The sequence below is a fragment of the Anguilla anguilla genome, chromosome 9 (genome assembly GCF_013347855.1).
Source record: "Anguilla anguilla isolate fAngAng1 chromosome 9, fAngAng1.pri, whole genome shotgun sequence".
In the NCBI taxonomy this organism is placed as follows: Eukaryota; Metazoa; Chordata; class Actinopteri; order Anguilliformes; family Anguillidae; genus Anguilla; species Anguilla anguilla.
This window is the reverse complement of record NC_049209.1, coordinates 6597216-6620660: the sequence shown is the minus strand read 5'-3', so window position 1 is coordinate 6620660 and position 23445 is coordinate 6597216. Positions and strand designations below refer to the sequence as shown.

General features: G+C 48.9%; 1 protein-coding gene across 1 annotated transcript in view; it reads left to right on the top strand.

Annotated features, from left to right (window-relative positions):
- LOC118234938 (RNA-binding protein Musashi homolog 2-like) overlaps positions 1-23445 on the top strand; it is an 82775-nt gene that overhangs the window by 47755 nt on the left and 11575 nt on the right. The window contains exons 5-6 of the mRNA XM_035431822.1: positions 13756-13935; positions 19288-19496. Of these exons, the coding sequence (XP_035287713.1) occupies positions 13756-13935; positions 19288-19496 (389 nt within the window). The remainder of the gene's footprint in view (positions 1-13755; positions 13936-19287; positions 19497-23445) is intronic.

Genomic DNA, 23445 nt, shown 5'->3' with positions numbered 1-23445 from the left:
GTGTAGGAGAAGGCCCGTGCACCTCCGCAGGAAGTGACACGCGGCCCTGCTTCCGTCCAATTCGACCCCGCGTGTCTTTCAGACGCGTTAATAAACCGAGTCCCGCAGCCCGGCTGAGAGCATTGCCCCCCCTCCCTCCCTCCCTCCCCCCCCGCCCCCCCGTGCCCGTCGGGTTAATTTGGGAAGCGCTCGAGTGTCTGCAGCGAAAGCAGGAAGCCAATCAGATCCCTTTCAGCTCAATCAGGCCCCTTTGATTTGGCGGCTCATTCCTAAGCAAACAGACTCGTCTCGAACGGCGCTGGCGGCGGCGGCCTCCGCGGACGGGGTGGGGGGCGGGGGGTGCGACTCACGAATGAGAATCGCGAGCTTATGCGGGAAGACTTCCCACGAGACCCGCACCAGGAGCCCTAAACCCGCGCCGTCGGCCCGGCCCGGAGCAGAGAGCCGTCGGCCCGGCCCGGAGCCGAGCAGGGAGCCGCCGGGACCGACGGCGGGCCGGCCGCGGCGCTGTTCTGACATTAGCGGCGGTCTGGGATGGCTGGGCAGGAAATGAAGGGCTCAGCGGCAGTTTTTCTCCCAGCAGCAGCAGCGGCGGCGGCCCTCATAAGCGAGCCGGGCTCGTTGGCGAGCGCGTGCTGGGGCGAAGCGTGCGCTCCTGATGGAGACGTTATAAGACATTTAAATGTGACCTTTCTGCCAAATCCCCTCTTAATTCTGCACCCGGGGCCCCGCTGCGGAGCGCGGGCATTAGCCTGCGCCGCCGCCGCCGCGCGTATAGATTTACTGATATCCTTGAGATCGCATTGAATGCGCCGCGCATCTGATGCGTTCCCCCCCCCCGCGCAGCGCCTCCACAGGGGGGCCAAGGGCGAGTGAAGGGCTGCTGCAGCCGTCCCTCAGAGAGCCCCCCACCCCCCCCGGGCACCATGTCCCCCGCCATCGCATCCCGCTCGCTGACAGCAGCACAGTCAGAGCGTGTATTTTTAACTCCCCCCCCCCCCCCCCCCTTAGCCAAGACTCAGCCTTTCTCTGCTAACTGATCCCTGGGAGCTGATAAATTTAATACAAAAAACATTATACTGGAGCACTGTGCGAATACATACTGTATATTTTCTGTACGATTTCAGTACTAACAAAATAGCGGTGAAACATAGTTTTTTTTTTCCCCCCCTCAATTACAGCATATTTTATTGTTTTTCCCTGAATCAGAAACACTTGTTTTACTCACTTTCCCCCTTGTGTATTTACCTAATACATTTCAGTCAGAGACTGTAAAGTTGGGTTTTTTTCTGTGTAAAAGGCATGGTTCTGTTTAAAGTTCACACGTTGAAAATAAATGGGAAAAAACCGCCTTGTTAGAACTGGGACTGTATCCCATAATATCACATAAAGGCAGATTCTCTGAACTACGGGGAAATGGCCTTTGATTGAGCATTACACATTAATTCCGTGAAAAGTACGGAAAAACTAACTAAAAACCAGACGTACCTGATTGATCCACTACCGTGTTTGATAATGAATAAACATTGACTCAAGACTGCCGAGCCAGGTATGCCATTTTGATTAGAGTCCCAGGAATGTGCTAATTCTTCCGTTATAGTCTCTAATCGTCTTTAATCAGTGTCTGTGTGCACGGGGAGAGAAGGAGGTGAAGTGCAGCCAGTTCCTTCTCCTGTTGCTTCCTGTTGATTTAAACAGCGGTTGTGAACAGTCTTTCCGAGCCTCTGCGTTTTTCCAAAAGAACAGGAAAGGGGGGGGCTTCGGCGCTTTCTAGAAAGGGTAAAGCCGAAAAAAAAAAAGTATTGCGAAGGTGCTCTTTTTGGAAAACCGACAGCTTAATGAGTACAGCAAGTCCGAGGCACTCTCCTTAGAATAAAAAAAAAAAGCCTTTTGTGTTTTTCCCCACTTTGGCTGTTCTGAGGCCAGAAACAGACCGCGCTCTTCGCCGTTCGACCCTGCCGGCTTGTGCCCCCGCCCCCCCCCCCCCCCCGGGCGGCAGTGACGCGCGGGGCACGGCGAAGAGCGCGGTCCTGGAATGCGTGCTGATTAACTCTCCCCGGCGAACGCGAGCAGACGCCGTTCCTCGGGACCTCTGCGTGCCTGCTCCCCGCATATCTCAGGAAGAATTTGTGTTGTGCGTGGAGAGAAAAAAATGGCGGGCAGGCGGGTAATTAGATTAGGGTCTCTTTCCTTCCCTTTTCCTTTTTGCCCCTCTCTTTTTTTTTCCGGGACTTCTCTTCCTCCGTAGTGTGTTGTCATCTCGCCCCTTTGTTCCCAGGAGTCAGTGGAATGATATGTCCTATACACTCGCTCTCCTATTATGGTATTAATATGGGCTAGCGTTGCTTCCAGCAGTGGTCTTCAGTGCATCGTTTTGTCTGCTGGAGCAATCCATACATTATTCTGCCTTTTGAAAAGCACGTTAGCTACATATTTGAATCTCTGATGTGCAGTGGCTCGGATGCAGAGATCAGTGGTCGTTTTTTTAAACACTGTTTGCTGTCTGGCTCTCTTCACATTGTGTTTTTTTTTGTAAGGCGGCTGATTTCCTTCGCGCCGAACCCCCCTGCTCATTTTTTTCGAGCTGAAAGCGGTAAGACGCGAAGCTTTTTTGGCGAGATTACCCACATTATCTCGGGCCATTGGGCATTTCCTCCCGACCGGCTCTGCCGTCATGGGGAGTGCGGCGGAGGCCGTGATTGGCCGGATCGGCGAAGGCAGAACGGCGCTCCGCTCTCAGCCCCACGGAGCTGATTTCTGTTATTGTGTCCCAGCTGATGCTCTGTGCTTCGAAAAAAAAAAAGAAAAACTGGGGGGGGGAAAGGAACCGAACACTGCTTTGTGAGCGTGTTCATGTGACACCCCCCACCCCCCCCCCCCCCCCCCTTGATCAGGAGCGAGGCTCTAGAGGGCGCAGCAGACGTTACAAGAGAACAGAGTGGGCGGAGCCTACGACGCTGGCCTCTGCCTCAGACGGCCTCTGCCTCACAGCTGGGGGCGGGGCCTAGAGACGCCTGCCTGCCCTTAGCTTCCCCCCCCCTCTACGTGTGAGGCGGGTAATTCTCTGTAGGACAGTGGTAACCAACCCTGCTCCTGGAGATCTACCATCCGGTCGATTTTCACTCCAAACCTAACAAAGCTCACCCCACCCCAACAGCTAGAGCAGGGCTGCCCAACCCTGTTCCTGGAGATCTACCCGCCTGTAGGTTTTCACTCCAACCCTAACAAAGCACACCTCATTCAACAGCTTGAGCTGCTGATTAGTAGAGCCAGGTGTGCCAAATTAGGGTTGAAATGAAAACCAATGGGACGGTAGATCTCCAGGAACAGGGTTGGTTACCACTGCTGTAGGACGTGTGGAATGGATGTCTGTACTGCAGGCAGACGACCACGGGCTGTGCCTTTATTCAACCCTCGTCTTCCTTAAGACCTGTTTGAAATCCCCCTCTCAGTATTGTTTTTTTATTTTTATTCTCCAAACATGAAAGAAAGGTTGATTGGTTGGGGAGTGTGGATGGCTTGGGGAAAGGGGGGGTGGGGTGGGTTAGGGGGGAGGTGGAGTTCAGTGGGAATAAATAATCTGTTAAAATTCATTAGCCAAGCCCCTGTGAGCACAAAATGACGAGACATTAAATATGTATTATTTATGAAATGCCAGCTCTTTCTGAAAAAGGTCTAGTGCTGTTAATTAGCCACCTATTCCACTGGAAAAGACCATTCTAAATGGAAAGTGAAAGCTCCTCTTGGCTGCGAAAGATAGCTGGTCATTTTTTTTAAATGACACTGCTGGAAATGGAGTTGCTTCAAAGCTCATTTGGAAAGGCATTTGATAATTTTATTGACATTCTCTACGGCCTGGGTCACCACCTGGCAGCCAGCAGGAAAAGCCTGGCGCCACGGCAATATTTATTTGGCCTGCTAAATCCTCCCCAAAAATATTTAAATGGTGGAAGCAAGATTGGTTTTGAAAATTAATTTAAATAGCAAAGGAAATAAAAATGAGTAATAGGCATGTAGGTTCACTCAGCTGTCTCAATATGGAATGTGGAGTTTTGTCTGCACATTCTGGCCACTAGGGAATGTGATGTCAGTAAAATCAGTGGGTCTGCAATCAAACGAATTTGATTGTAAATTGTTTGTACTGTAAATTTACGCAAACAATGTTGGATTTATGTTTTATTTTAATGCTTAATTGCAGTTGAATATATAAAACACGCGTAAATGAAGTTGGCTATAAATAGGGCGCGGGTCATAGCGTTGCTATGGCCGACCTGGCTTCGTTAGAAGATGCCCCTTGGCTAGCTTCGGGGGGGGCGTGTCTTCAAAGACTGGGGCCGATTTATTTGCTGAGGATGACGAATGGCTCGAGAGTCAAGGTTCCGACTGCCCGGACACCTCCTCTCGAACCTGTGCAACACACTGGAGCCAGAACCCCGAAGATCTTAACGCAGTTTTGCTGTGCGATTCCAGACCGTGTTCAGGTGCTTTTGGTCCTCGGCTTCTTGGCGACTGGCACGGGACAGGGAAAACATATCGCTGTCACCCTGCTGGGGACTCTCCTGTAATTTGGCCGGTGCGTTCATTCGGCGTAGACAACTGGGTCAGACTCTGCCCTCCCCCCCTGTGGCTGATGTGCCTCGTTCGAGGGCTAGAATTTTCTTCAGTTTTATCGGCTTCGGAACGTTTTCGTTTTACCTGTTGCACAGTGTGCCGAAACTTGAATCCGAATCTTTTTATTGGCCAAGTGTATTTACACATAGAAGGATTTTTCCTTGGTGGTTGCAGTGTATGTAGTTAAGACAAGGAGAGTTAAAGAGATACTAAGAGAGAACATATAAAACCACAGAACCTTATATATTAAGGAAGGTTTACAACAACCGCTACTGTATATATCGTCTGGCTAGTCAGTGTTTACAACAACAGCTATATATAGTCTTCCCTGGCCCTGGCACTCCACTGCTTACGCTGCTGAATAAAATATGTTGCTTGGCTTGTACTTCCATTAACAGCACCTCAATCTCTGCTTCAGTGAGGTTTTTTTTTATTTTGTCTTTGCTGGGTTCTCTCTTTAAATTGCCTGCAGTGGAATTCCATGCTCCTTATATGGTATTTTAAAGGGGCATCAGTTTATGCTAATCGCAAGTTTGGTGAACGCTACGCACGTGGGTACCGAAAAAGCTGTGTCTGCGCGAGTTTGATAAATCTGACGGAATTTGTTAGTTTGTTTCGGATTACGTGTAAATTTACACGCGGTTTTATGACAATATTGATGAATGAGGGCCCAATGTGTGCAGCAAGTGCTATTAGCCTGGATTCTTTCCCTCAGCAGTTTTATTTATTTATTTATTTATTTTAATAATTTGGCACTCAACCCGGGACTGCTTGTATCCAATTCCCACTCTTAATTAGGAAAATCCAGTTCATCCCAGCTGCGAACCCCACTACACAGGACCACCCATGGCTTTCATTGAAACATGTGGCTCAAGGTCTGTGAAGTAGCGTTGGTCAACATTTGGCATGGCCCATAGCCCTACGTGACCTAATTTATGTTTTTTCCTGAAGTCGCTCAATGTAGTTAACTACTTTTTAAATATAACTTTAGTCAACTACTTTTCTCTTTTTGATAGCTGTGCTGTGGCTTATCTACTTCAATTGTTGAGCAATTGGTATCTTAGTTAACTACATTCTCAGAATGGCGTCCCCATCGCTGGCTTATCTTACAGTAGCCTAGTAGCCCAATTGTGACACACTGACAGCCGATGTCAACATATCCCTCAGAATCCCTGCCAATGAAGGAACAAAGTTGCCATGATAACTCTACAGGTACTGCAGATTTTATCCGATTGAATTTATTTCACTTTCTCATGCAAGCCTGCTGTTTAGCTATGTGAGTAACATTCTTTGTGAAAATTGTAGTGCTAGTTTAAAATTGAGCGGCTATGCTCTGGCCCTCCAGCTAGTACTGTAACTTGGAAAAACATCTGACCCGAGGCCAGACCTTCTTGCCGACCCCTGCTCTACAGGGTGATTTGTACCGTTGGATACCTGGTGGAGGGAGAGTGGGGACGAGCTGGTCATGTCACCTTCTATATGTGGAAATAGAAATGGGGAACTGGACGCGACACCTGTCAAACAGAACCTTGCTGCCAAATCGCCCTTAGGCCTGAAGTGGTTAATGCTCTTCACCCTTTTTTTTTTGGCTAAGAACAATGAGTGAGCTAATCTGTCTGTCCCTTGTCAATATTTGCAAGCAGGGCTGGAAGAGATTTGCTCTTAATGTCTTTCAGGATAGTGGCATAGAATTTCTCCCCGAGCAGCTATCTGGCCGAGTGGAAAGAGGAGAAGGGGGGGCCTTTATCCACTTGAACAAAGCGATCCCCAAAATGATGTCTATCTGAACGGGCAGGGACCTGTTCTCCTCCTGAGCCCGTAGGTCCGGACGAAGGCCAGGTGGAGAGAGGACAGAAAATAATTCACCGCTAAGTCTTGTTTGCGTCGCCACGACAACGGCGACGGGCACATTCGCTTTTCAGATGATTTATCGCACTTGATTATGCCATGGGGAAATGGGGGGGGGGGGGGGGGGGGGGGGGGGGACTTTGTTCTCACTTGAACATTAATATTAATCATTTGATAAAGGAGATCAAAATGGTGGTCTTGAGCCTCTGTGCCAGTGCAGGTGTGTGTGAGTGTGTGTGTGTGTGTTTGTGTGATTGAGCGTCCGTCCCAATTTGTCAGCACACCTGGCCGTTCTTCTCTGTGCCCGTGCTCCGTGCTCACCTGGCCCTCGCCGCTCAGACGCGTCTCTCTCTCTAAATGTTCCGGAGATGCAGTGAAATATCGGGTCAGGTGGGCTGAATTAATTGGACGGTGTCCGAAAAAAAAGCTATGGGACCAGCTCTGGAGCGGCGTCGGGGGTGATTTCGATGCGATTGGCCCGCAGATGGCTGGCTGACAGGTCTGGAAAGCAGAACCGTCCGCCTGGCCCTGGCAGGACAGGGGGCCTGGCACTCCGGGCGGCGTGCTGACAAACTGCCGCACCGCGTTTCCTAGCCGCCGCCGCCGCCGATAAAAGAACTTGCCTCTCTGCGCCGCGGCGCATTCTGTCCCGCGTTATATATTTAACGGCTGAGCGGGGGACCGACGTCCGCGCACGCCGCTTTAGTCTTACCGCCGCGTTTGAAGGTTCCCGGAAGGGCGGGCCGGGATTGGCCCGTTGACGGCGTTCCAGCGTGCGTGTGGGCCGCGGCTATCCGGGGCACGCCCGGCGGGAAGCGGTTTCGACGCAAGGGGCCGAGCGTCGAGCGAGGGTGCTCCTGTGTCACAGTGGGAGCCGTCAGGAGACCCGGCTATGAGTGCACTTAAGGGGCCAATGAAACGCAGCTTTCTTTGTGACGCTTGACCTCCCTATAGGCTGGCTGTCGTTGTGCATTCCTTATTAGCTCGCTGCTAAACGCACATATTTCTCTAAAAGTTTTAAAACCTACAGGTGCTGAAATAGGTCCTCAGGTAGGTGTGGGTATTTTATGGAACTGTCCGTGTGTGTGTGTGTGTGTGTGTGTGTATGCTTGTGTGCGGGTGCGTGCGTGCCTGTGCATGCCTGTGCCTGTGCGTGTGGCGTGTGTGTGTGCGTGTACACATGCATATAGACAGGTCAGGGTTGGTTCATACCCTTTATCGGTGCCATCCTCCTGTTGTAGTGGAAAGGGAGAGGCGCGACACTTTTTAAAAAGTGTCGAACAGCTTGTCTCCCAGTTCAGGCAGAGTGAAGCCTCTTAAAGATCTGCATCACGATCGTCACAAAGGAGTGAAAGTGGAATGTTTAACTTGCAGGTTGCTAGATTCGTCTTTACACACACACACACACACACACACACACAAACACTTGCATTGTGAGCATATTGGCTCAATTCGCAGAGCCATAGAAAAACCCAACAATCAGGTCTCTCTCTCTCTCTCCCAGCCTGGCGAGCGAGGAGCGGCGGTGGAGGACTATTACTCCCGCATCTTTGATGTTCACAACGCTGCTTAATTCAGCGCAGTTTTGCACTTTTCCCATTTTTTTTTTTTTGCCGGTTAAAATGTGTGCGCGATCCACCTGAACAGTGAACAGTGTGTGTGTGCGCGATCCACCTGAACAGTGAACAGTGTGTGTGTGTGTGTGTGTGTGTGTGTGTGCGCGCCGGGCTTCATTGGACGAGGCCTCTCCGGCGGTGGGGCTCGCGCGGCGCGGCGCGGGGCTAATTGTCCGTGTCAGCGCACACAAAGCCGCCACGCGCGCGTTTGTTGTGGCGAAGCGGATGCGTCGCCTTTTGTGTCTCCCGGTTCCTGTTACCCCTGAATTTCGGGGGGGGGGGGGGGGGGCGTGTTATGCGGATGGTGGCAGGAAACCGCCGTGGCGTTGGCATTGGCGGTGGCGGCGGCGTCGCAGGTGCGGCGCGGTGCCCGTGACGGGCACCCGGAGACAAAAGGGGGGGGGGACTCGCCAACCGCTGCCCGCCCCCGCCGTTTAACTAATGGGGGCAGACTGCGGCGCGGGCCCTGCAAAGGTCGACATTTGTTTGTTGTTAAAGATCTAATTAGAAAGAGGAGAGGAAGCCGAATGGCTGCTTGCTCGTCTAATTAGAGACGAGCGCGGAACACGCTTTGAACCTCAAGGACACCCGGCTATTAGTGTCTACATCAAAAATGGATTAAACCTAAGTGCTTCTTTTTTCTTTTTTTAGCCCCCCGCCCCCCCCCCAGTTCTCGTTTTTTAAGTGATTAAAGATGAGCTGCTTGAGTGGGCATCTCCCACGGAAGGCTGTGTGTGAGGCGGCCCTGTCCCCCCAGGCGTGTCAGACTTGGGGGGGGGGGAAGAGAGGAGAAGGGCTGCAGGAAATTGCTCTTTTTCCTTCTGCCTCCCATCTCATTTCCTTGAGGCGGATGGAAAGCGTTCCCCCCCCCCAACCCCCCCTCCAAACCCCCCCACGAATGTCATCAGCGCCTGAAGGACGTCCTCTTCACCTGCCTTCCAGTGGGTCTGGACCGGAACCCCCCCGGTGCGGGAGGAAAGGGTTCGTCTCCAGGGCGTTCTCTCTGCGCCGTTTCCCCGGCAACCCGCTCGGCGACGCGCGAGCACTTCGGGTAGCTTGGGTAGCTTGCGGACGTGTCGCACCGCCGCGCGGCAGCGGGGAAAGACAGGAAGTGGGTTTCGGGAGGAGCCGTCTGTGGGAAATCCCATCCCCCCCCCCACCCCCTCTCCCACCCCCCTCCATTGCAGATGTGAGTCGGGTGATTTTCCTGCTCCAGCTGAGCGGTAAATATGACTGGAACAGGTGTCTGTACCATCAGCTCCCCCCCCCCATCACCGCCGCCGCCGCCGCCACCACAAGTAAGAGACGGAAATAATGTGACGGCAGCCGCCCACGTACTTAACTTGCAGTGTGCAGGTACTCCGGGGGCTGGGACGAACGCGAAATCGCCGAGTCATCCTGTCAGGAGTGTCTGACGGTGCGAGCCTCGGAGCAGAGAGAGAGGTCTCGCGCATCGCGTTAGCCGACGTCGTCTGAGCGATGCCCGGGTCTGCCCGCGTCGCCGTCTCTGACATCGAGCGTTCTCTCAGGGCTGTGTCATCAGCTCCAATATGATCTGATACAGGAGTAGGCAATTAACTTCAGTTGCTTACAGTAGCAATTTCTACATAATGCATTTTTATTGTGCGCGCAGTAACTGAGTGCAGTCATTTTAGCCGTGAATCATTGCCCGATAATTCTTATTTGCCTTTGTTGTTAGGCTGGCATTTGTTGTGTGTTTACACTAAGAGGAATACGATTTGACGCAGCTCAGACAGTAGGGCTTTTATCGTTGTATTTTCGAAGGAAACGTGGTTGAATTATCGCAGTGGTGAAGTGTTGACTTCAGCGTTATGTGTTAAGCGGGCTTCACACTGGATTCGGCGCTCGACGCGTCCTGTTCGTTTTCGGGCTGTGCAGTGCATGATGGGGGCGGTCCGGTCCAGAGAGTGGTGTGGTGCCATCGCCGGTTCTGTGTTCGCCTGGAATGTGCTCCGTCTTTTGTTCTGTGCGAATTAAGTCGTCCAACGTAGTTCGCTCTGGCGCACGAAAACTCAGATCGAACTTTCAAACTAGGTGTCAAATATAAATCAGTATTTTGCGACCGCATTGCCTATTTTTCGCTTCAGATGTTTCCAGAATTTTTGTCTTTTTTTTGTGGACAGTTTCGATGGAATAACAGAGTTTATCAACGGCCTGCCGTATGGTTCCTATTTTGAAAATGAGAGCCGAACCTCGTCTGCAGAGCGTCTGTCCAATCAGGTGCTGGAACAGATGCGCTTGCTCATATTTAACCCATAGAACAGGGCCGCTTGGGGGGTCCAGCACTTCCTCCTGTGAACCCCCCCATGAGAGGTTGTGTGTTTGTCCTGTCAGGGGTGTAGCACAAAATTCTGGGCCCTATACATACGCGGTCTCTGTGGGCCCCCTTCCTCTCTTGATCCATCGTCCCTCTCGCTTTTCCAGGCTTTTCGAGGGCCCTCCCCCCATTCGGGCCATGGGTAGTCAGTCCCACAACCCCCCCCCCCCCCCACTACGACGCCCCTGTGTCCTGTGAGCGTTGGACTGGGCGCTGTGAGTAGGGAGTAGGGTATGGTGGTGTGGCAGGCAGGCTCAAGGCTGGCGGCTGTACGCAGCTTCACGGTAGCGGTAACCAGGGCCGCTCCGGAGATCATGCAATTAGTGTGAAATATGAGGGGGGCGCTGGGGAGCAAGCCAGCCCTGCTGTACATATTGTGTAAGATGTTCATTTTACCAGGGTAACAAAAAAGGGCTAAAAAAGGAGGGAAGAGACCATGCCAGCTTCACTTCGGCAGTGTAAAAGGGGAGCTGAACCGGAGAGGTGGACCAGATTGATGGTGTGACCGCATCACGCACAATGTTGCCCATTTGTCACCGGAAAAATGAGATCGATTGTTTCCCAAAATGGGGGTGGGAACGTGGTTCAGGGGGGCTGGAATCTGGAATAAAAAACCTTAAAAGACATTGAGCTATGGGCTTATATTGTAGTTACAGGCCACAGCAGTTGTGGTATTCTTGAGCTGAATGAAGTTGTCTCTAGCTGAAGCAGAACTAGTGAGCTCTAGCTCCAGTACCTGAATTTGATTTTTTTCCCCCCAAGTTATAGTTGAAGTGTGATTATGCTCAGTAAGAGCCCATATTACAATATCCTGCATGATTTTATATAGATTTTATCTGTGAAAGGAAATCTTTTTATATCCACACATTTTTCATATCTCTGATTTTTTTAAAGCGTATTTTTTAGGTTCTAACACTGCTTGTAGTAGGGTTGGCTTGGCTATTAAATCTCATTCTGCTCCTAAATTGCCTGCATCAGGGGTGGGATCTCCTTCTGTCACAGTAATAAACTAACATTAATAATTAATAATAATACAGGAGGAAACCACCAATGCCTTTAATTTAAGTTTATTTTAATATGTTACGCCCAAGAGACAATGCATTATGTAACAAAGAAATGTTTTAATCATTTACAAAGACAAAAAAGAATCATTAGAACAAACATTTTTTTTTTTACAGATATATTTTGGATAAAGAACGTGCAACAATTGTTGCTGTATACCCTTAAGTCTTAAGGATTTTAAGTTGTTATATTCAGTCTGTGTGGATGTGTATTAGATTCTATAGGGTCCAGCTGAGCTACTGCTGAGGTGACTTTGTGCTGCATGGATACAGTAGGTTGGCCACAGTGCTGGATAATGTCCTTATGCTGCACACAGACCCGAGGGAATCGCTGGCAGGTAGTTCTTCATGGGCTTCTCTCGAGCAAAGGCTGGATGTCTTGACCCCGGTCTTACAGAATTTCCCCGTGTGAGCATTGGGTGAAAGGTTATTTATTTGTAAAAAAGGCTAGTTCCAGGGCTTGCTTGTACAAGGACTGGGACTGCAGCGGACTGCAGGTCTCTCCTCAGAAGGGTTACACCCGGCTTCTCCCAGGGCGAAGGACAGGGCCGTGTTCAGAGATCAGAACAAGAGGAGCGAAGAGGGGGAGACAGGGGGTCAGGAAGAAGAGGAAAAGAAGAGGAGAGACAAGCGGGACCTCACTAACTCAGTTCTGATTGGCCGGCGTGAGCAGGGATTCTGATGTATGGAGAAGCCTCTCTTGAGAAGGACGAGGCATTTGATACTGAATGTCAGAGCGGTTTTTCTGGATATTAACAATCCCCCCCCCCGCTTTTTTTGATTATAGAGATTGTTCTTGTCATTGGCAGTTGGGAATAAGTCAACGCTGAACGTTAAATACAACGTGTGTACAGTACGCTACAGTACTGTATGCGAGTAAAAGTGGTAGGGCTGCTACAGTGCATTTCTAGGCCCTCATTTGACAAGTGAACCTTCTGCCCCCCCGCAGGGAAGATAAGCCCTCGTGACACTGACGGCAGGTCACACAGTCTTGAACGCGTACGTTTGTTTGTTTCTCAGATGGCCACGACGACGTAAGTCATTTCTGGCCCTGGCGTGGCGTCGATCAACCTCCTCAGTTTTGAGATCTAAAAAAAAGAGGTAGAAAGCGAACAGGTCACGGGGAGAAGTCCCAGACCAGACCAGACAGCTCCGGTCCCAAAAACGCGGCTTCTCTGGGGGGGGTGGATTAGCCGTCCAGTTAGGAGGATGTGCGAGAGGCGGCCGTTGCTTCGATAGCCTCGCTTTGTGCGATCGGCGCGTCGCAGATTAAGAGGACGCGCCGTAAATGTCAACACGCCTCAGCGCCGAAGAGACGGCTTTTTGAGTCGCCGGTAAGCCGCTATCGCCGTAAAAAAAAGCGGGGGTCCGTTCGCCCGGCCCGAAACGTGAAGCTGGAGATAAAGTTCTTGGCGTTCCTTTCGCGGTTGAGATCTGTTGTAAGTACGTTTAGTCAACCTGGCGGCGCCTCTTGAAATATGCCATGAGTAGCAATTACGAGCCGTTGTAATTAATTGCATGGATTCATGTGTAGAGGCCTAAAATTAATTATTGATTTTTTTTCTGAATAGTATTCACCCCCTCCCACACCCCCTCACACACGCACACACTAAATTTAAAGATTTCTGTTCTAAACTGACTGAAGTGTGTTCAGCAACGTCTTTGAAAAGGACAGGAGAAGAAAAGACATCAATGCATTTTCCTCTATCTTCTTCCCATCGGTTAGAAACTTGTGTGACGACAATATGTGACAGTGAATGATACAGTCAAATAGGCCTACTTGATTCTTATTCCTTGACATGGGTGTGGTGTTTCTTGGGAAGAACATCCACCTCTGTGTGTATGTGTGTATATTTCTTGTCCTGGCAGCTGTGGAGTTTAGTGTAAATGATCTGGAACTCAAGCATATGCCAGTGTGGGCATTGGGAAGGCCTGGGGTCTCACACAGGCTGTTGCTGACCCATGGTGAGGTGGAATTTTTTTTTTGTGTTTTTTTTTTTGCCCCTTCGTGCTGTCAACGCACGCACCGTACACTATAACACTGGCAGAGCTGCTGACAGCAGGGGCTGCTGGGAGAAGGGAAAGATCAGTAATGGGATCCACGCCGGCGGAAGTGGAGCCACACCACTCGCCTAGTGCCGCGCACCACACCACAGTGCCAATGCAAAAAAAAAAAAGTAATGACGTTGCTGTGCAAAAAGTTTTCCACGATGATGGAGTCCCCCCCCCCCCCCCTCCTCCTCCTCCTCCTCCTCCTCCCACCCTATACTGTATCTCCCAGGGTTCCCCGATTACGGTTTCTATTCCACGCCCAGTGACCACCGGGGGGCGCCCTGCTCCTTTGCGGACTATGGCTCGCTGGGGCCCCAGGCCGCACAGATGTTGCACGGTGAGCATTCCACCTCCGCCTGCAACTCCCCCCTCCAGCACCTCCACAGCCCGGATCAGTTTAAGAGCCCAGGTTTGTACCCGTGTTTCCTTCATTGATTTGGTTGGTTGGTTGGTTGGTTGGTTTGATTTGATTTGATCCATACCCCTTCCTTCATTCGCTGAATGAATCAGAAAGCCTCTCCAGTTTCTGAGGGGGTGAGCCCCAAAGACTGTGAAGTTTTCGCAAAAAACAAAAAAAGAGGCAAAAGCAAAAAAAATAAAATTGCATCGGGGGGAGTTGGCCTGCAATGTACTGCATGCATATTTATTTATTTTTATGTTTTTTTAACCAATTTTATTCATATTTATGTCATTTTAGATTTCCCACCTTTGGTACTTTCTATGAAGTGTATACATGTATCTCTGTGCATATGTACTGTACAGCATCTCTCCTGTGGAGAAACGGATAGCTGTTACTCTGTACCGTTCTCTCCTGTTCTGGTATTATGTCCTCACATTCCAGTGTCGTAAAAACAGTAACGTGAGGTTGAATAACTGAATGAGCTATACGTGACTGATGTAAGCCTGCGACATTTCAGTCAGTATTACAAATGACTTATAAATACTCTGCGTTAGGCAATTCTAATGCTGTATATGCAGTACATATGTAGATGTGCATGTATATGGATTATATACCCATTATGTAGTAGCATTATGCAAAGCATGTAGCCCTCCAGTCAATGCTGTGATCATGTGCATTGGTGACTGTATCACCAGCACAACACCAGATGAAATTGGATTTTTTTTTTTTTTAACTCCAAACTAGATATTGATGCGCTGTGTTTTCGCAAACGTAATCACTGGAAACTAAGTTTTGTGTTAGCGTTTCCTTTTTTGGTGCTCTGTGCACCGATCCCATTCAGATTGAATGCCAGATCAAAAAAGTTTCTGATTGAAACTTTAGATTACCCAGACCCTGTTCTCTGGTTCAGAAGGCATTGTATTTTTTTTTATGGCTGTAGGTCATTCCCATTGATTGGGTTTATATATATATTGTTCTTGTGCATTGTTGTTTTTTGAGGCTGTGGAGAATTTGCACTTAAGTGTGTTTGTGAAGGTGTCACTGTAGGAGATTGCTCACTGTTTGTACTACAGTTCCCAGTATCCCCCTCTGGAGGGCCGTATCCGCCAGTGAAGGATTGCGTTAGCTGGGCGAGCAGTATGGCGAAGTGTGTACCGCCATTAGGGCACATTCCCTTTGGCCTCACTAGGTAAGGCTCATTGGCTTTCAGGAGCAGACGGGCGGAGGCATCTCGGCCACCACGCGGAACGTCTTTCCTGGTGGCCGCATTAATCTTTGTACCGGCTTGCTTCCGGTCCGCCAGTTTCTGTAGTGTTTTTCTGTAGTGGTCTGCCAGTTTCTATTTTTTCCATTTATTTTTTTAATTTTTTTTTATTTTACGAGGTGTGGACCACACCATGGCAGTGAGTTCTCTTTGAGAGCATTTATTGGGAAAAGGAGGGCTCTGAAGATGGGAGAGAGAGAGAGAGAGAGAGACTGGGTTTGTTTGGCGGGGGGGGGGGGGGTGGGGGGGGGGGGTGCTGCTTTGCAGCTTGCAGGATGTGAATTCCCCCGCCTGAGCAACTTGAACACATGGGAAAGGAGGTGGGGGGGGGGGTGAGGACGAACACACGAGCGTGGCACATGAGGAAGATGAGCCATTCCACTGTATGTGCTATATAAACCCAGATCCCAGTTTTTGGCATTTGATTTCAATCAAACCCCGCGCTAGCATATGTCTTGGGAGCTTGGGGGCGGTGTCAGTCCTTGGACATGGACTCTCGCAAATTCCGTGATTGTGAATGAAGGAGTGCTCTTGAGTGCGTGCAGAGAATCACAAAAACGTAATTGCGGAGCGCTGTATAGCTATGCCAAAATTTCCCGTCGCCTTTCGAAGCGCTTTGGGAATCCGCGGGCAAGACGGTCGCAGTCAAGCTGTTTGCAGACAACCGCCACGCCGTTCTCCTCTTACCGTCTTTTTTTTTTTTTCTCTCTTTCCCTCCTGGGCGGGGGGTGCCCTGTGAGGTCTGCACAGGCAGAAACATCAATATTTAAACCGCTCCCACTTTGGTGGTGTGTCCCCAGCCAGGGTTAAGAAGCCTGTGGCCTGGGATGCCCAGTGGAACATGCCTACTCAAAAGAGTAAAAGAAAATAAGGATTGTACTGAGAGACACAGCTGATTGGTGGCAGGGGACAGGCCAGTTTGGATTGCAGTATGTTGGGGGAGGGGGGGGGGGTAATTTTTAGAGGACATCACATGCATTTGATAGTTCCCCAGAAGGACCGAATAGTATTTGGGTCTTCGTAATCGCCATAGCGACTGAACTGTGAGTATGCTTCGTGGTGGGAAGTGGAAACGTTTTTGTGCGGAATGTGTGGCGAAATTGCAGCGCGGGCCTGTAGGTTTTAAAGAAGGACAGGGAAGAGGCTTTTCAAAAAAAGTATAACACAGCCAGTAAAAGCAAAACGAAAAGTAAAAACAGCGATCAAAAAGTCTGCTTAGACTTCACATTGTTTGTGCTAAATCGGCAGAGGGACATCGCAGGTACATTTCCAGGGTGTACTCAAGGAGAAAGATGGTTGAAAGTGCACAGAAGGCACCGTGAATAACATTGCCTCAAAGATCCTTATTTGCGCAGATGCAGAATCATCTCGATGTGTCAATTAAGAGGGGGAAAATAAATGGCGGCCCGGCGAAAGTGTGCGGAACGGATGAGTCATCTGTGTTTTAAAGTTGCCGTGTAATCAGAGGGCCGCTTGTTAAATCAACATTGGTGTTATTATGCCACAAATCAGACTCGGTGTACTGTACTTCGTGCTTTTGCTATTAAAGTTAATGACGGAGGCAGTATAGCCCCAGGGGTTGAATAAAAAACTTAAATCCTGCTCCACGTGAAACTCTGAGCCCTGTACCACCTCCTGTCTGAATCCACCAGTAAATGAAAATGAGGTTTACTGCGTTCACTGAAAATGGCAGTAATTGCTTAATATGCAGCCTTGTAATGGCTGCAGCATTCAGATAAGAACAGCGAGGACATTCTCAGGGATGACTTTGTGTTAAGTGGCAACTTTGGTATTATTATATTTCGTTTTCAGGGCAATTTCCTGAGATTTATACTACTTTTTTTTTTTAAGGGAGAAAAAAAATAATTTTACTGTTGTAAAGTTTAGTCAGATTGTTTTAAGGATTTGCAGGGAGTTCCTGTAAGTCACAGTGAGTGCGTGCATGCGAACAAGTGTGTGTGCGTGTGTGTGCGTGCGTGCATGTGCATGTGTGCGTGTGCGTGCGTGCATGTGCGTGTGTGTGTTTGCTTTACAAAACCCACTCTAGGCTGCAGTTCTGTTGTGGAACACTTCGGATCAGTGTTCCCACGTCGTGGTTCGTATTTCCTGGGGAGCCGTTTCCCAGCATTCCTGCTCATATTAAGAGCCAGTCGCTTCCTGAGTTTTCAAATGTAGCACATTTAATGTGCCTTTTTTTGCTCGCAATTAATATCTGGGCAGACTGAAAGCTTGTAGACGCACAGCGGCTTGATTTAATATTCCTTCATTAATGTGAGGGCCATTTAATGTTCATGAAGAAAAATGAATATGGTGAGGTCAGGAGCTCAAAGCTGTGTGGGTTGTTTTTGTAATTTAATTTCTGCATTTATTTTTATTTATTGCAATTTGTCTTTCAAAGAGGGGAAAATGGGAGGGTCCGGGGGGCTGGCAGGAACAATGACTCAAGTGGTCTGTAACAATTATACCTTTCGACGGCTGAACCACTGGGTGTATGACAGCCGGCTTTAATTGCGTGTGTATCGGTGATGGTTTATTTTCACTGACATGGTCAAGCACTTCGCTCTCCGTGTGTGTGTGTGTGTGTGTGTGCGCGCGCGTATTGGCACGTGTGTGCCCGTCCGCGCACGTGTGCGTGTTTGTGTAGTTGGATCAGGATGCACATCGTCCTCCTCAGTAGCCCCAGATCGCGTAGCATCCCTCGCGTTGTACGATCGCTTTTTTTTTTCCACGAGCACCGGCGGTGTGGAGAAGTGAGACTCGCCGAAGCAGACTTTTAGCAACACGTTACCCTGGATACCTTCGGTAATTTTCTGCCTGTCAGGAACAAGCCAGTCCCAATACCCATGTTACCAATGGGCAGATAATCACCGTCATGTATTTAAAGGAGAAGGAGGAGGAGGAGGAGGAGGAAGGGGGGGGGGGGGGTCAGCTCTCCAAACGGCAGGTGTTGATTAGATAGGGGTGTTGTGTAGAAGTCCCCCATGCAATTTGTGAGATTGATTCATGAACTGACATCTCGGCGTTTGTCGGCGTACACACACTGAACACCGCGCAAGGGGGACCTGGAATACGAGCGTCTGAGTGACTTCGCTTCCCGTCGTCTTTTGGCGTCTAGCGGGACAGGTCCTGAGCCAAAATCAGCCCTCCGCGCTCCTTAACCTCAATGAAACGACGCGCCTTAACGCTGCCGCCTGAACACCGGCTCCTCTCCTGCAGTTTGCGCGGAAGGGGGGAACGCTGTCTAGATCTGGTCAAAAGTGTTCGTGCGCATTTAACGGGTCTATATATTTTTTAAAAAACAAAAAAAAAAAAAAAACCCACATTTTACACAGTTCACTATGGACGTTAACCTGGTTTTAATTGTGTTAAATGGCACTTTGCACTCGTGTACCTATATATATCTATACAGGGCTCATAGCATTGTCTACAATCAAAGGCTACTTGCCTGCTTTTAATTCATGCATGTCCTTAATTTTAGTTCTGCTTTTTGAATAACTGAGCCTTGAAAATATAGATATACACAGTACATGCATACAGGTGTGTACAGTACATGTATATGTGTATAAATGTGTAAGAATATGGTTTTGGGGGAAATTTCACGCCTTGCATTTACATTCTGATTAGAAATTATATTGAATGATCAACAAAAAAAAAATCTCCAATTTAACCACACTATTTAAATGAAAAAGGAGCTGTTTAATTTAGCGCGGCTGAATTTATAAATTTATATATCAAGAAAACGTTTATGTATTCAGCTGCGATTTTAATGTAATCATAGCAAGGCACAAATACAGCAGTATACTGTATATTCTGAATAACTTATTGTGAAGCAATTAGTGCTTCTTCACTGACGTATGCTGTTGGAAATTAGAATTTTTTTGAAATAATATTAATTCATTGTTGTCCTATGGCCTGTTGCTCAGTAGCGCCCCCTGTGTCATATTCTTACATATCCACTTGTAGTTTTTTACTGGCTGAGGTGATTTCCTTTTTGACTGCACTGGTTTTGTCGTGGGTCTGGCTTTTTTGGTTCTGTGAGAGGTTCTCTGCATGCGAGATGTGCTCACACCCAGGTTTTTTATATCTCTGCACGCCAGTCCTGAATAGCTACACTGCTCAACCCAATTTTGGGGCCCCTGCTTCCTCGGCAGGCCCCAACCCGCCGCGCCCCGGAGGCTTCCCGGGCGCCAACAGCCCCGGGCCGGTGGCGGACCTGTACGGACCGGGCAGTCAGGACTCCGCCGTGGGTAACTACATAAGTGCTGCTAGCCCCCAGCCCGGGTCCGGCTTCGGGCACAGCATCGCTGTGAGTATGCGCCTCACCCCCCTTCCCCCAAAATCCCCCGCCCCGCCCTCCCACCCTTCAGCGCTGCTTGGTTATTAATTAGCTGGAGTTGTGATTGTGGCGGCTCTGTTCCAGATAGAGCGCGTGCCCCCCCCCCCCCCCCCCCACTCTGTGGTGAAAAGGGAAAAGGAGGCAGGGGCTGAGGTAATGCACACGGTCCGTAGAGCACAGGGTTTTGAGCACCGTTTGCCCCAACTTCACTGTAGCGATAGCGATAGGGCCCTACTTTGAGCTCGCTGGCTTTTATCGCTCAGAAAAAAGTGCAACGCGCTGGAACTACCTGCAAAAAAATGGCCTAATCTGGTTATAAATGTGCTACTTCACAGACAGCAGGAGCTGTGCAGGATTTGGAGGTGGTTTAGATTACAATGTCAGTGTCAAGTCTAAACGAGGAAATTGGGATTTTTAATTTTGCATGAATTCTACACAAACGAGTGAGGTAAGATATTCTACAGGGCCCGTTTACAGCAACATCAACAACAGCAGACATTTTAGTTAAGTCTGTAGAGTAACTGCCGCAAAAATTCCAGGAATTAAATTGCCTGAGGTTGATAGGACTCACCAGGCTGATGACATATTTGATAAATGTACACTCTTGACATGATAAATTAAGTTAGAATTGTTTGGGGATTATGTCTCTCCTGTGTTTTTATTCCAGCCTGTGTAGAAAAGAACAGTTGTAAATATCTACACTGAAGATTTCTTTTGTGATTTGTTCTTTAGTAATAAGTGAGAGATGTTCACACACACACACACACACACACACACACATAGTGTACACGCTAGTATGCCCCGTAGCGATGATGAAAGCGCTCTTGAGGTTAAGTGTGCATTGCCAATGTTTCTGCTTCCTCTTTTATCTCCCTCTCTGTGACTTCTTCAGGATGACTAACTGTGAACTGGCACAGCCTGACGTCAGCCACGTCCCAGTGCTCTGTCTCTGTACTAGCGCCAAGCAGAAGGCCAAAAGTTGCCGCTTGTTAACCTTCTGCTCTTTCAAAATGAAGGGCTTTCCAGTGGCGCACCCAGATAAGGCACTCGCTCAGAGCGCAGTCGTGTGCCTTGTGGTTGTTTAATGAGCCCTTGCCGTGGCTACGGTTTTCTCAGAGGGTGTGGACCTCTAACCAATGAGGAAGGATGTTGCAGTGATGGGAGGGGCTACAGAGGCAATCGGCCAATCCAATTTAGGATGAAAATGAGGGAAAGTAAACCGTGCAAGGACTTGTGAGCGACCTTGAGGACGCAAAGCAGAGAGAAGAAAAGATTTACCAATCAGAAAATGTGAAAAGAACACAGCGGATGCATTCAAAGCAATTAATGGTGGAATACATTATGTCTTTCAAAAATGAAACAGTGGGGCATTTTGATGTTATAGTGTGTGTGTGCCTGTGCCTGACTTCTCCAGGGCACCAACCATTACAGCACTAACAAGGCATGATACACTACATGGCCAAAAGTATGTGGACACCTGACAACCAACATCTCATCCAAAATTATGGACATTAATATGTTGGCCCATTCTTTGTTGCTATAACAACCCCCCACTCTTCTGGGAAGGCTTTATACTAGATGTTGGAGCACTGCTGCAGAGATTTGCTTTCATTCAGCCAGAGGTGCATTGGTGAGGTCAGGCATCGATTGGGCGATTAGGCCTTGGCTCGCTGTTGGCTTTTCCAATTGATCCCAAAGGTGTCGGATGGGGTTGAGATCAGGGCTCTGTGCAGGCCAGTCAAGTTTTTCCACATTTTTCTCAGCAAAACCATTTCTATATGGACCTTGCTGTGTGTGCCCAGGGGCATTGTCATGCTGAAACAGGAATGGGCCTTCCCCGAAACTGTTGGAGAAGCACAGAATCATCTAGAACGTGATGGCATGCTGTAGCCTTAAGATCTGCCTTCGCTAGGAACAAAGGGGCCCAATGTCCAAACCATGAAAAACCAGCCCCAGACCAAAGGGTGTCCGCATACTTTTGGTCATATAGTGTACAGGAAGTATGAAGCGCTGTTCCTAAGAGCTGCAAAAACAAGGGGATGTGCTCAGAACAGGAAGCAGCGCATTAAGCATCGGCTAAACAGAACAGTTGTGATTACTGCGTAATCACACACACAGCCATATACATATGTCCTTGTGTTAAAATAGCCCGATGTCAGCTCGCCCTTTAAAAGCACCGGAATGCATTACTCCGGATCCTTTTCCGTTTTTTTAACCTTTACGAACGTTAACCGGAGGCCTGAGGACCGAGGGAAACGCGCCGCTTTGAAGTGGCGGCCATGATTGACGGGCCGCCGCAGACAGAACCCGCAACGAGTCGCGAGAAAATAATAAATATAAATATTTTTTTTGCCCTTTCGTGACTCGCATCCAAGACAGAGCATCAAGGCATTTTTTTTTTGCTTCCTGAAAGCGAACAAAAGGCCTGTTGTGTGTGTGTGTGTGTGTGTGCGCGTGCCTACACTGTTTATTGTAACGGCGTACAGTGTTATTCCATTAACTGGGCGGCTTTGAATACCCGAAACGCACCCAGCCTGGAGAGACGACTGACGTAACCTCGATTTAGCCAGACGCCGCGACACATTCGACGGTTTTTGGAAAGAACACAATGAAGAGGAATGTCACCTTCCCGTCTGTCGGAAAAGCCCGCGCTTCAAGGTTAGAAATATGGGTTGAGCAGATCGCCGGCGGCAGGTGCCACTTCTTCTCGTCCTTTGTCGGAAAAAAAGGACACATTTTTTATTCCTGCGAGCGCGAGATTATTGCAGGTTTTTCAAAAGTGAAAAAGCGGTGTTAAGTTGGACTTAATTCATCTTAACCTTGCCCACCTGAAAAAAAAAACTATTCATGGAATTTAAGAGAGCAATGAACCGTGGAACCATCCTCTTATTATTGGGCCCAATGAAGAGTTTAATTTCTCCATCCGCTGCATTAAAAAAGGAAATGATTCAGAACTAAAATGCCCTTTTCACTCTTCACGTGTTATATGTAGTGAAAACATCAATTTGAATAAGGGGCTGACACAGTGGTCCAGACGACCTCTCTTCCTTTATCCCGAGCACACAGTGCACCAGCGCTGAGGCTGAAAGTGACACAGCGAGTTTGGTGTCAAATAAGAGTTCTGAAGGGGTCCCAGGTGTGCTGTATCCAGCTAAAGGACCTGATCTCAGAAGAGTCGTTTGCGATTTTGCGTTTAGAATTTTGGAATAAAGAGAAACGGGAATGGAAACGGTTTGTTAGAAAGAACCCTGGCCTGTTCCCCCCCTGCCCCCTCTGGTCTGCAAGGGGCAAAAGAGCACACTTTTAACCAACGCATCAGGATTGTGGGACGGGCTGTGACGGAGATACGAGTCGCAGGTGTTTTTGAATCACCACTGTGTATTAAGATCCTGCAGCGTCCCTCTCTCTCTGCTCCTCTTTCCTCTTCCTGGACCGGAGAGCGTCCACACCCACCACGCCAAACACGCTCCGCTGGTACAAAGAAGCTTCGACACCACTGGCTCACATTTTCGGCCTCCAAAATGGTGTCCGTCGGCTGTTCAGTTCACAGTTACAGTACTACGTTGGGAAAGCTTTGCTCCTACTGTTTGAAAAAAAAAAATTGGGGCTGACATTGATCACTTGTGGGATGGGGGGTGTGGGGTACTTTTGATTATTGTTTCGGGAGCTTTTTTTTCTTTTCATGTTACTAAGTAGCTTTTGCATGACTTGTGATTTTATTAATATTTGAAATGTTAGCATGAATGTGTATGAGTACACAAGAAGGGGAAATTATAAAACAAAATAAACCCCTTTAAAGTGTGTGTGTGTGCCAATCCACATGCTTCTGAAAGAGCTAAAAAAAAGTAGCACCTTCATTCCACGGCACCATGCTGGAGGAATTCAGATCTGTCCCTTGAAGCTGAGAAAGCCTGTTACC